Source organism: Bactrocera latifrons, unplaced genomic scaffold, assembly GCF_001853355.1.
Source record: "Bactrocera latifrons isolate USDA-ARS-PBARC rearing strain unplaced genomic scaffold, ASM185335v1 scaffold_452, whole genome shotgun sequence".
In the NCBI taxonomy this organism is placed as follows: Eukaryota; Metazoa; Arthropoda; class Insecta; order Diptera; family Tephritidae; genus Bactrocera; species Bactrocera latifrons.
Window position 1 is genome coordinate 37,573 of NW_017537104.1, and position 12,298 is coordinate 49,870.

Genomic DNA, 12,298 nt, shown 5'->3' on the forward strand with positions numbered 1-12,298 from the left:
CCCAGAAATACATTTGTAAACAAAAGGATCTTTATCCTTTTTTATTTTCCACATAAAAGATTTAAAGAGTTCAACAGCTCAAAAGCTCAAAACGTRCGCTACATCAGCTACCTACCCGACGGCATTTCGCAAATGATAAAATAAATTTTTCAAGAGCTCAAAGCATGGGCTACATCAGCTCGAACCCTACGCCTTTGCGCAAATGATTATATCATGATAGCAAATGCCCACATACAGATTTGGCAATGGCAATRGTTATAGATTTGACAGTTCGTATTCTATATATTCTATCCTGTCGAGATGCCTCGTTATGCATCATTCTTGCTAGCTAGCTGAGCGGCGACTTTTTTCTAATACTTACATTTTGCAGTGCTGCTGGTCCGGCAAAAGCAGTTTGCGCAACATGGTGCATTTCAGAACAGACCATATATCTTTGAAACYACTTGTCCAATGCAATGCAAACTTCACAGAAACCATCTACTCATAGTCCCGAAGGTACCCTAAACATTTGGAGGTGATTCGTTCAGTGGTTCTTGAGCTATAGCGTACCATTAAATTGCCTCTTATTTTTATATATATAGATAAGTTCAAATGTAGAAATGAATTAGTATAATATCAACATATTGTGTGCGAGTGACTTTATACACTTTTTAGGTTACTATTTTGTTAGCAGCTCGACGTAGTGATGTGCTTCACTAATGTATTATTTACTTCACTAAAGTACTTAGTCCCTCTGATTTTGAGTTCAATTATGACTTCCAGAACCACTTAYTCTTGGACACAGTTTTGTGTGGTCTGAAAAAGATTATAATAGAAAGTAATTTCGCGTTGAAACTCGGTTAAATATATTTGTTTTGAAATGGAATTAATTTCAACCCCCCACTGAAAAAGCTTAGTTTAATGATTGATTTCAGTATGTTGATTAAATTTCAATAAATTTTGGTTTATTCATTAAGAAGAGTTGGAACTATGTATCACTTCATCAATAATTTATTTATTATACAATAGAAAATGGGAAAATAATTTATTTACATACAAGTATGTCTTTATATATGAATATATATGTATTGTACATGAGTATGACACTAAACTCTTCCTAAAGGACTGGGCCGATTTGAATGAAATTTTTTGTCAGTCTTCTAAACAAAATTCAGAAATATGTGACACAACAAATATTCACCTTTAATAACCTGCAAACAAATTTTTGTTCTTTCATAATATTCAAAAGATTTTGAATTTTTGGTCCACCTACCGCTCTTAAAATGTATGGCACATCCATCTTTGCACAATGCGTTCATGCTTTTCTTGCGGCACAGAGGTCGTTTTAAGGGCGGTAGGAGGACGAAAGAATTCAATATCTTTGGAATAGTATGAAAGAACAAAAATTTATTTGCTTGATGAACACTTTTTATATAAATTGTGTAATTATGTTAAATTATTTTATTTAAACAAAGGACTATTAAAAACTATTACGAGTATAATATAGCACGAACATTTTTCTTTAACTTCACAACATTTCATATATTTATCTCCAGTAGTTTATGAGAAAAAAATGTTTCAATTTTATCGCCCTCTTTATTTAAATTTTCAACTTCAACAAAAAACAAAATTAATTTTGACGAAATATTTATTTCAGGGAGAATGCGAGTTCTTAATGGTGACTTGGCGAAATTTCCCTGGTTCACTTAACGTGGTTTGACCCAGCTAAGATTATACAATATTAATCATAACTGGTTTCGTGAATGAGCTATTTTAAATGCAAAAATATAAAAATTGACGCTATAAACTTCAAAATACAACAATCATTGCCCAGCAATGAGCTATTGTTCAAATCAAATTGAATTTTTGATTCGTTGGATTTATCAGGAATGCAACCAAATATCTTACGATTTAAAACTGGCTCATTTTGCTTCGAAATTTAAATGCACCTATGCAATGTCACAAGATTAGTCATAAAAAGGCAATGTTCACGGGTTGGACCGTCAAGTTATTCATTTATACTGCTCATTAATTTATTAAAATATTATTCATCAACTCGCAGTATGATAATAGCACATATAAAAAATATTACCGTTTAGTAGGATAGATAATCCAAGGCAAAAAGATATATACGTATATTTCTATATCTTATTTTTTTCTTTTCAGTTATCCGCAAACTCAATAGGCACAAACAAATAATAATCGAATTTCTTATACAAGAGTGGAAAGTCGACTACTGTATACTTCTTAAAAATAGTATATGAACATGCTTTAAGCAAAATAACATTTGATAGAAAAAAGAATATTCTTAAATAAAAGATATTCGATTTGAGACTTCGATACAACTACTACGATGACTTCTTTTGGAGTAGAGCAGGCTTCATCTACAAACGACCCCCAGAACTCTGTTCCATTGGACAGTTCAAAACGTCCCCAAATAAATGGTGGGCGTTTCGATTTTGAGGATGGAGGAACATTTTGTGGCGGGTGGGAGGACGGTAAGGCCCATGGGCATGGTGTTTGTACCGGGCCTAAGCATCAAGGAGCATATGCCGGTGCATGGAATTATGGTTTTGAGGTATCTGGTGCATATATTTGGCCAAGGTAATATGTTTTTTTTTATTCAATTAAATCTTCATAGTAACTTACACACTAGAAATAACATACTACAGAAAAGTTACCGTAGGTAGAAATAAAATAATATTGTGTCTAATACTCATTTCCTTTTAAGGTTTCTTCACAAAAAGGGTTTCTAAAAATTTTTGATCAAGCAATGAGGCCGCTAATAACATTAAAACGTTTTCTAAAGAAAATTGAGGTGAAAACCTTTCGAAAATAATTACACTAAGTTACTCTATTTAGTATAATAGAGACCCAATAGCAGAATAAATATTGTGCTTTAAAGAAAATATTAAATTTATAGACATAAACAAAAGTATAATTGTTATAACATTCGCGTCATTTGCATTCACATCTAATGAGCGGTAAAACTTAAAGTACCTTAGTTTTATATATACAAAACAATATGAAGGAATCCAGAATTAGAAATTGAAGTAATACCAAAACACAATAATAGTACTACTCAACTAATCTGAAGTTAAAGTTCGCGACTAACGTGCTAAGAGGTCTGTGGGGTATAAGAGGTGTCCTGATTACAAATTTGAGTTAAAAAATTTTCCATCACGTATAGGTATTTTTGTAAATCGTGGTGGTTTTACCCACACCCCTTGACTAGAATACAAAAATATTTAAATTTATAAATATTAGAAAATTTTACTACCATTTTCGGTTTTAGCAACGGAAAGTTAGCTAAAATTAGCCTCTAACATCATATTTTCAAACTGACTGTAAACTGTAATGTAGCTATATATTATATTTAATTGATGAAAATCAACACAATTTCAAAAATGAGTATTTATCGATCGATATAGATATCGGCTTATATACCTTCTTCTTCTATCCTGGCGTAGACACCGATTACGCGGTTATAGCCTAATTTACAAAAGCGCCAGTTGCTTCGTGTTTTCGGTACTTGGCGTCAATTCGAGACACCAAGCGAAGCTAGGTCTTTCCTAACCAGGTTTTCCTCAGTTTCCCCCGCGGATATCGAATACTTTCAGAGCTGTATCTCATACAACTAATCGTTTCATCCAATATGATATTCGCCGTAGTCAACACGCAAAGGAGTGACTTATAGAGTTTGGTTTTTGCTCGTCGTTCTAAAGAACGCTCCAAATATATAAAAAGCCTCCAAAAATAGATAAAATTATTTACGACTTCGAAGCTATGGCTGTCGGTAGTTAAAGTAAAGTCGCGAGTGCAACGACTGTTTGTTTGATGACAGAAGATGTTTCGTCTTGATTTCGTTCATAACCAGACCCATATGCTTTGCAGAACTAACGACGCGGTTGTTAGAGCCAATGATATCAATATAATCGCCGTACGCCAGCGTTGTACACTCCTAAAGAAGATGATACCTTCTCGGTTTAGTTCTGCAGCTAGAATTATTTTTTCCAGTAGCGGATTGAAGAAGTCGCACAAAAGTAATCGTCTTGTCTGAGGCTTCGTTTGATATTTAACGGCTCGGAGAGGTTCTTCCTGATCTTGACGAAGCTTTTGGTGTTGCTCAATAGTAGTTTACGCAGCCGCAGCTTCCAAATCGATGAAGAGGTGGTGCGTATCGATTCTCTTTTCACGGGTCTTTTCCAAGACTTGGCGTATGGCGAATATCTGGTTAGTTGTTGATTTTCCACTGATATTTTCCATACTGATAAAGTCAAATCAGTTTGTTGACGGGCTTTAATATTTTACAGCACTATACTCAATAGAACCTTATATGCGATGTTAAAGAGGCTTATATCACGGTAGTTGGCGCAGATTGTGAGGTCTCCTTTTTGTGGGTTGTGCAGAGTGTACTTAAATTCCAATCGTCAGGCATGCTTTCATCTCCTCATATTTTAGAAAGAGGCTGATGCATGCTCTTTAGCCGTTCTTCGCCAGCGTGTTTGAAATGCTCGGCCAGTTATCCATCGGCCCCTGCCGCTTCGCTGTTTTTCATACGGGTAAATGCTATTTTGACTTCTTCATGATCGGGCAATAGAACGTCTGCTCCATCGTCATCGATTGGGGAATCGGGTTTGCCATCTTCATACGTTGTGCTTTCACTCTCATTTCGACCCCTCTTTTGTTTTGGCTGCAAGTACCACTCGATTCCCTTTTTAACTTTTTGTATCTATCCCATCCCACATGTGTGCTGATTGATTGTAAAGTTGTGAAGTAGGTAGTTTGCTTTCTCTCTAATGTCATCGTCTCTTTTCATCGTACCAGCGCAATATCTGATGGTTTCGGTTGAAGGAAATGCCGTCCCACAGTTTCTATATACCGAGATGTTGATAAGACCTCTCAGAAAGCAGAAGTGAAAATCAAGTGGAATACCATTCGACGCTCTGTTAGTATTGTAGCTTCTCGACGTCGAACCTTCCTTAAGTTGGTTGACGTGCGTTTTATGCTGCACAGAGGCGAGTGCGTATCTTGGCTGCAACAAGATAGTGGTCTCAGTTGATATTAGGATCTCGGAGCGTACACACGTCTAAAACACACATCACAACATGATCGATCTGGTTGGTGGCTTTTCGRTTCGGAGACAGCCAGGTATCATTTTCTGAGCTTCTACCCATTTGGGGATGTTTYTTCGTGGAGGCTGAATTTCCGACTATTGCTCCAAAGATACCTTCTTTGTTCGGTCTGGCGTTAAAGTCATTGGACATATCGTCCTTCTCTTAAGTCGCGGCGAGGGTGCAAATCACCGATACATTGAAGATCTTCGCATTGATACCTTCTTTGTTCGGTCTGGCGTTAAAGTCATTGGTCATATCGTCCTTCTCTTAAGTCGCGGTGAGGGTGCAAATCACCGATACATTGAAGATCTTCGCATTGATGCGGATTTTGGCCACATTTGACTAGTTTTTTTAAAAAGTGTGCCTGGCGCCACCCCCTTATAGGTTTAACTCAGACAGCATTTTTTCTTTTAATTACAAGTGGGTTGAAAAGTGGGTAGGCTAGTATTTAGATAGTGCTGCCACCACTACATCTACATTATTTGCATGCCTTTAAAAGATACATGTACAAATTTGACAGCTGACGACTATTAATTTATGAGATAAAGCATTTTGGTAAAGCAAATTATGTAAGCTTAAAAAGAGTTTCGTGAGTTTATGAAGCTCTACTTTTTAGGGGAACAAAATGGGTTTGAATTGATAAGCCTTAATTAGATATCATAGAAATCAACCGATGCGAATTGAGCACCGAGGACGATGAAAACAGTGGACACCCTGAACCGACGAAAACATCAAAAAAGTAACAAAAACAATTTAGGATGCCCGTAAAGTAAAGTTTGTTCGAGCTGACGCTCTGAAGATAACAAAAAAAGGTACCTATGAGTGACGATATGAGTGAATATTTAAGTTTGCCAAAGATCTGTACTGTGGGTCCCCCATTTAAAACAATAACGAAATGCTTCTCATCCACCGTGATCGCCTTAGCGACTATTTCCTGTCCTCAGACCTCAAAAGAATGCCCGTTGTTAAGAAATTTATTAACAATGAAGAGGTAATCTCAAAAACTGGAGCTTATTTTGAGGTTTAAGGCAAATATTGTACATTAATTAAATAAATATTACTGAAAATGTTTTTGACCTCTATAGACATATTATCACCCTCTAGGATATTTATATTAAATGATAAAATCAAGTTTTATAAAAAAAAAATCTGTTTTCGACTTGTACCAACCAGTATTTAGTTATTTCAAAAGCAGATAAAATGTAGTCAATACTACATCAATAAAAACTTTTCAATCCTGCGGTTTGCCTTATAATATCTCCGTTCCGCTTTCTATATAGACGGCAACTTCATAATACCTCCCTCGTAGAAGTCTCCCTTTTTATTTGCGAAGAACTCGAACAGCCCCATTTCATAAGCCTCATTTGAGATCAACTTTACACCAACAAGGGGTTACYCATGGTTAGGAACAGATAGTAATCACATGGCGGTATGTCCGGGCGATATGGTGGATGCGWTAAAACCTCCTATCCGAGCTCACATAGCTTATGACGAGTCATCAACAAAGTGTGTAGTCTGACGTTATCCTGGTTTAACACTACATCCTTTCTGTTGGCCAATTCAGGATGCTTCTGGCGCCTGCTTCAAGCGATTCAGTTGTTCGCAGTGGATGGTAGAATTATTCGTCTGGTCATATAGGAGTAGCTAATAGTGGATGATTGCCTTCCAATTCCACCAAACACACATCAAAACCTTCCTGGCCGTCCATCCCGTCCACTGTTTTTGGCAATTCACCGGAATTCAACTCCGACCGTTTTCGCTTGATATTGTCGTATGTGCACCATTTTCCGTCGGCAGTCACCATCCGCTTCAAAAATGGGTAGATTTCAATTAGTTTCAGCAGCGTATCGCAGGCGTTGATTAGGTCCAAAAAGTTTTTTTGCGTAAAATAATGCGGCACCCACACATCAAGCTTTTTTGTGCATCCAGCACTCTGTAGATGGCTTAAAATGATTTAGTGTCTAACTGCTCGACGTCACGAAATACCTCGTGCCGGTCTAACTCGAGGTTTTCCATGATTTGATCGATACTCGTCGTCACAGTTTTTCCGCCAGTTGACTTACCCATGATGTCGTTTTCACCAGCTCTGAATCATCGAAACCATTCCTCCGCAGTTGGAAGTGATAGAGTACCATCCTCCAAAACACCCAACACCGGATTTGCTTTTAACGAASGAAAATTTAAAATAGCGAAAATTTCGGCCTTAGTGAACTCCATGTTTACACGTCTATAACTGTTGAACGCAATATCCAAAACTAATAATCAGCGTCGTTTTGTAGGTTATGTCAAGACCTTCCATAGATGTATAGTATTGCCAGATACGAGCTCTGTAGCACTTTATGCTGAACTGAATTTATAATATTGGATATACCCTGGTTTAATGCCGAAAGTATGTGAAATTTTACTATACTACATATAATAACACTGTGGAACATTTTTGGGATTATTGTCTAGGGGGTGAGAAATTCCACTTCAGGGTGATGGTACTAGGTCAGTATAGTAAAGCCCTCAAAGGCTTTGGCCTTATGTGTCAGTTTTTTTTTATAACCTTTTAAATTTTAAATTTATGGTCTTCGATATACGCCAAGAAGATGCCAAATTTTGATTGCATTTTATTCAGGATTTAATCGAGTAATGGATGTTTAAAAGCAACATGTTTTTTTATTTTAATATAAAATTTTGTCAGCACCTAAAGGAACTTCGCCGACTTCCTTCAAGTTACTTACCCCTGCTAGCTTAAAACCTTAACTTAGCACAATTATTTTACCATCTTATCTAATATTAATAAAATTTGGTTATATCTAAAATATTGAAAAAAATAGGAACTTTATTGTCCCTCTGTGTTGCTGTTAGCTGTAATGTACTTTCAATTACATACTATATGTATGTCCATAGCTTTAACTTTCAATTCAATCCCCTCGAAACTATTGGTTAAGCGCAACGAGCTCTCTATATAGCATATAAGCAGACAAAATAAAAATAATTAATCTGTTCGCTCAGAAATATTTGTCGAATAACATATTTGTCTCGTCAATAGATTTAAAGCCAGTAATAGCAACGGGGAAAATAGCAGCACAATATGACGATTTGTGACTTTAGTAGAACGAGTTTAGAAGCAAAAACCATTGCAACTAGTTTCAACTCAATGAATATTAATTCGGTCATAGACCCTTTAAAACAAAAGATTTTACATTTTTTGTTAGATATAGTGGTACATGGAATTAAGTTATTTAGGTTTATTCAATTAAAGTTATTTCATTTAGGGGTTTCACATGTCTCATAGAATTATAAGTTATAACGATTCGAAAACATAGCATTGAGAATTATAAACGTGTAAACTCATTTTTGTATTTAATCCAACAGCACTTTTTTTTAAGACAGGTTGTGAGTACCCCAATTATATATTTAAGACGTGAAATTATCAATATGCAAAACACTTTTTGTTCTTGTAATACCTAAGAAGCGGAAAAGGTTGTAAGCCTAATATTAATCAAAAAATAATATAACAAAAGATAAATATAGACCATTGATAGCACATTTATATTTTGTTAAAAAAATTATATTGGTGTGAATTTTTAAAGTGAATACGTAACAGAAAGGATCATATTAGTACTCAGAAATGAAGATCTTCAGGTATCTTCAAATTTTGTTACGTAACCACTCAAAACTTCCTGCAATTGAAATACACGACATACTTGTATTGAATTTAGTTAATTATGTAGTATAAGACAAAACTACTCATTTACATATTTATTTTTTATGCACATATATATATTTTTATATTAATTAATTTTAATTTAGCGGTTCACATTATGAAGGCCAATGGCAAAATGGACGACGGCATGGTTTGGGTGTAGAACAAATTGGTCGTCAAATATATCGAGGGGAATGGTCAAAAGATGGACATAAGGGAAGATATGGTATTCGAGAAAGTACTGTTTCTACCGCTAGATACGAAGGAACGTGGAACATGGGTTATCAAGATGGCTACGGTTGTGAGACTTATGCTGACGGAGGTATATAATATAAATATACATAATAATATGCATACCATATATTATGAACTAATGACTGAAGGTACATCGATATTGTTTGCTTTTCATAAGGAAAAGTTGGAAAATTGGTTCATTCCAAGAAATAACCTTTTTCCAAACAAATTCCTTTTTTAACATTTTTTGTTTTGTTTTTCAATATTTTGATTTGGAAATTTTTTGAATCGTTCAATTTCAATCGTTTGCTTTTTTATTCCGGCTATTTAAAAGAAATTTTATTGAAAGTTATTCAGTGAAAACTTTGTGTTTTTGACACGGAGTGATCAATTACAGATAGAAATTTGTTACGAAGCCACGAAGAGGTCGCTTTAATATCGGTCGGCGTTTTTTGCCATCACCGTATGGCAGCCCAAGACACATGAACGAGTACTCCTAGGCTGCGATGATATACGTGTGTAATTATAGATCGCGGTCAATCAGCAAGCGTCACTATGTCACAGTACGACTTTTCAACAGCTACGATGGTTGGTGGACTTTATCTTGAAGAAACGAATGGTATATATGGTGGTGTTAGCTGCTGGGTGTACTCCGTTGAGCTGCAAAAAAGTTTGTCGCACACATACATTCTTCTTTGGATGGCGGATGGTGGTTACACCAGATCAAATGAAATTCCTGATACAGAGAAAAATCCAGTATTATATCAAGTGATGACCAATATGGTTCATGGACCTTGCGGACACCACACTCCCACTTCGTTTTGCACGTCTGACAGTAAATGCACGAAACACTATCCACGCAAACGGAAACACCGAAGCGCAAGCTGGAAATCATGGATATCCAATCTATCGGCGTAGCTTACCACACGACAATGGCAGAACATTTAGCATTCAACTTAGAGGAGTGAATATCGAAGCCGATAACACATGGATTGTACCATATTCGGCACTGTTGTCTAATTCACATTTAAAACTCATGTCAATGTTGAATACTRGAGTTTGGTTAAATCGATCAAATACGTTTGCAAATACGTCACCAGAGAAAGAAACAGGGCGGTTATTGGCCTTAACGAGATGAGATCAGCAAGTAACAAATGGGTCGATACGTGATATTGCAGTTCTTTGTAAGATATTTACTTTTGAAATTCATGAACGTTTTCCGACTGTTGTGCGTCTTGCAGTTCATTTGGAGAATGGCCAAAGAGTTAACATCAACCCAGGGAATACAGGGTGGCTGATGAATTTTGCTACATTAAGAAACTCAAATAACTTTTTTTTTTTTAGAGTATGTAATTCATTTTTCTTTTATTCATGTTAGAGCTCATTCAGTTTTATTAAATATAGCTTAATTAGTTTTAAAAATAATCGAATTTAAATGCCCCCCTGCTCGTTGATGCATGTGCGGCATCTTACCAAAAAGTTCTTCATTACTGTTTGGAAAGTTGAGACAGGAATAGAAGCAATTGTTTCTCGAACCGATTGCCTTAGTTCATTCAAATTTGTTGGTTTTGCTTTGTAGACTTCCTGTTTGCAATAACCCCACAAGAAAAAGTCAAGTGCGGTAAGGTAAGGTAAGGTCAGGCGACCTGGGTGGCCAACGGAATCAGCTTATTGGGAAATTTTCGTCGCAATTCTGTCATAACAGGTTGGACTATGTGAGGAGCTGCACCATCTTGCTGAAACCACACAGAGTTGAAAGAAATTCTCATTCGGCGTAATTCTGGATAGAAAAACTCTCTCAACATGCTCACGTAACGGTCTCCAGTAACCGTAACGGTGTGACCGCTTTCTTCGAAGAAGTAGAGCCCGACACGAAGTGGATGCAATTCCGTCTCATGGAGTATCTGTGGGTTGTAAGCACTCCATATTCGACAATTTTGTTTGTTTATGTTGCCGTTTAAATCGAAATGGGCCTCGTCAGACATGAAAAGACAGTTCAACATGTTTCCATCGTCTTCCACCATTTGAAGCATCTTCTGGCGAAATTCCAAGCGAATCGGCAAGTCTGCAGCGTTCAGTTTGTTGGCCATTTGAATTTTATATGGGAATAAGTCCAAATCTTTGTGCATAATTGGCTGTAATGACTGTCTGCTTACACCCATTTGAGCAGATAAGCTTCTTGTCGAAACACGTGAATTGTTTTGTATGGCAGCAGCTACAGCAGCGATTGTTTCCTCCGCTCGAACTGAAGGGTATCGATTGTAAGGTCTTCTGCTGGCTGTCCCATGCTCGGCGAAACTATTTACAAGTCTCATTATGGTCCATCTGCTCGGAGGATTGCCGCCAAACGTGCGCCTATACWYTCTTTGAACCGAAAGTACGGACTCCAGTGCGTGATAGCGGCGGACAATCCAAATTCTTGTTTCAGTGTCCCAGTTATTCATTTTTGTTAAATGTAAAAATCAATCTGCAAAAAAAAAAAAAATAATCAGAATCATTAAATAGAAAAAAAGTTATTAAATTTTTTTTGGTAGCGGCTTTCATCAGCCACCCTGTACATCACAGCCAGTGGAAACACCGCCAGTACCAAAATTGACTTTGACGAGTTTTTTCTTAACTTGCGTCAGTGATCCCTTTGCGAGAATATTGCTATATTCGGAAATACCTTGATATTGTACTTGGAATGCATCGCCGATAAAATAGTTACACCGAAAGCAAGGTCAACCAGTAGATGGACATCCAGGTGTATTCTCAACTAATGCATTACGACGAATTTACACAATCCACCCGAAAAACGACGATTGGTTCTACTTTTGGTTGCTATTTATTAATGTAATGCGTACTGTGGATGGTACGGTGTGTGCAATTTTTTGAGAAGCATGTCAGCAATTACAATTGCTGAAACATTATAATCAATTGAATCAAACGATGGTGGATACGATAGCTACTTCGCATGCCACTGAAGTTCATACAATTTTCGCGATGATCATTTCGACATATCAGGCTTAAAATCCGCGTCAATTATGGGACACGAACAAAAATTACATTGCCGAAGACATTTTACATCGTATTCAATAAGAATTGGAAATAAGCAAATTCCGGTTGATACTTCCAGTGGTTTGATATCAATTCCACCTGCTTTTTGCTAATTTACTTCAACGAAATATAATGTGTACTCATCACAAACGTTTTTGCCAACATTGACGTAATTATCGTAACTACGATAGTTTGAGTACACCCGCAATTTTAGCTGCCAAAAATACGAAGCCGTGAA

The 12,298-nt window shown here is 36.5% G+C and overlaps 1 protein-coding gene and 1 long non-coding RNA gene across 10 annotated transcripts in view; one reads left to right on the forward strand and one right to left on the reverse strand.

The window, feature by feature from the left end:
• LOC108973074 overlaps window positions 1-12,298 on the reverse strand; it is a 54,733-nt gene that overhangs the window by 32,334 nt on the left and 10,101 nt on the right. For 5 of the 6 annotated variants that reach the window (XR_001993702.1, XR_001993701.1, XR_001993704.1 and 2 more), the window contains exon 3: window positions 362-795. The exons of the other annotated variant lie outside the window; for it this stretch is intronic. This is a non-coding gene — a long non-coding RNA (uncharacterized LOC108973074). The remainder of the gene's footprint in view (window positions 1-361; window positions 796-12,298) is intronic. 6 annotated transcript variants of the gene reach the window in all.
• Window positions 1-12,298, forward strand: part of LOC108973072 — a 127,414-nt gene that overhangs the window by 20,089 nt on the left and 95,027 nt on the right. For 2 of the 4 annotated variants that reach the window (XM_018940089.1, XM_018940090.1), the window contains 2 exons: window positions 2,146-2,583; window positions 8,898-9,112. In XM_018940089.1, coding sequence (XP_018795634.1) covers window positions 2,333-2,583; window positions 8,898-9,112 — 466 coding nt within the window. In that variant the 5' untranslated portion in view covers window positions 2,146-2,332. The remainder of the gene's footprint in view (window positions 1-2,145; window positions 2,584-8,897; window positions 9,113-12,298) is intronic. The other 2 variants (XM_018940092.1, XM_018940091.1) reach the window with 1 other exon arrangement.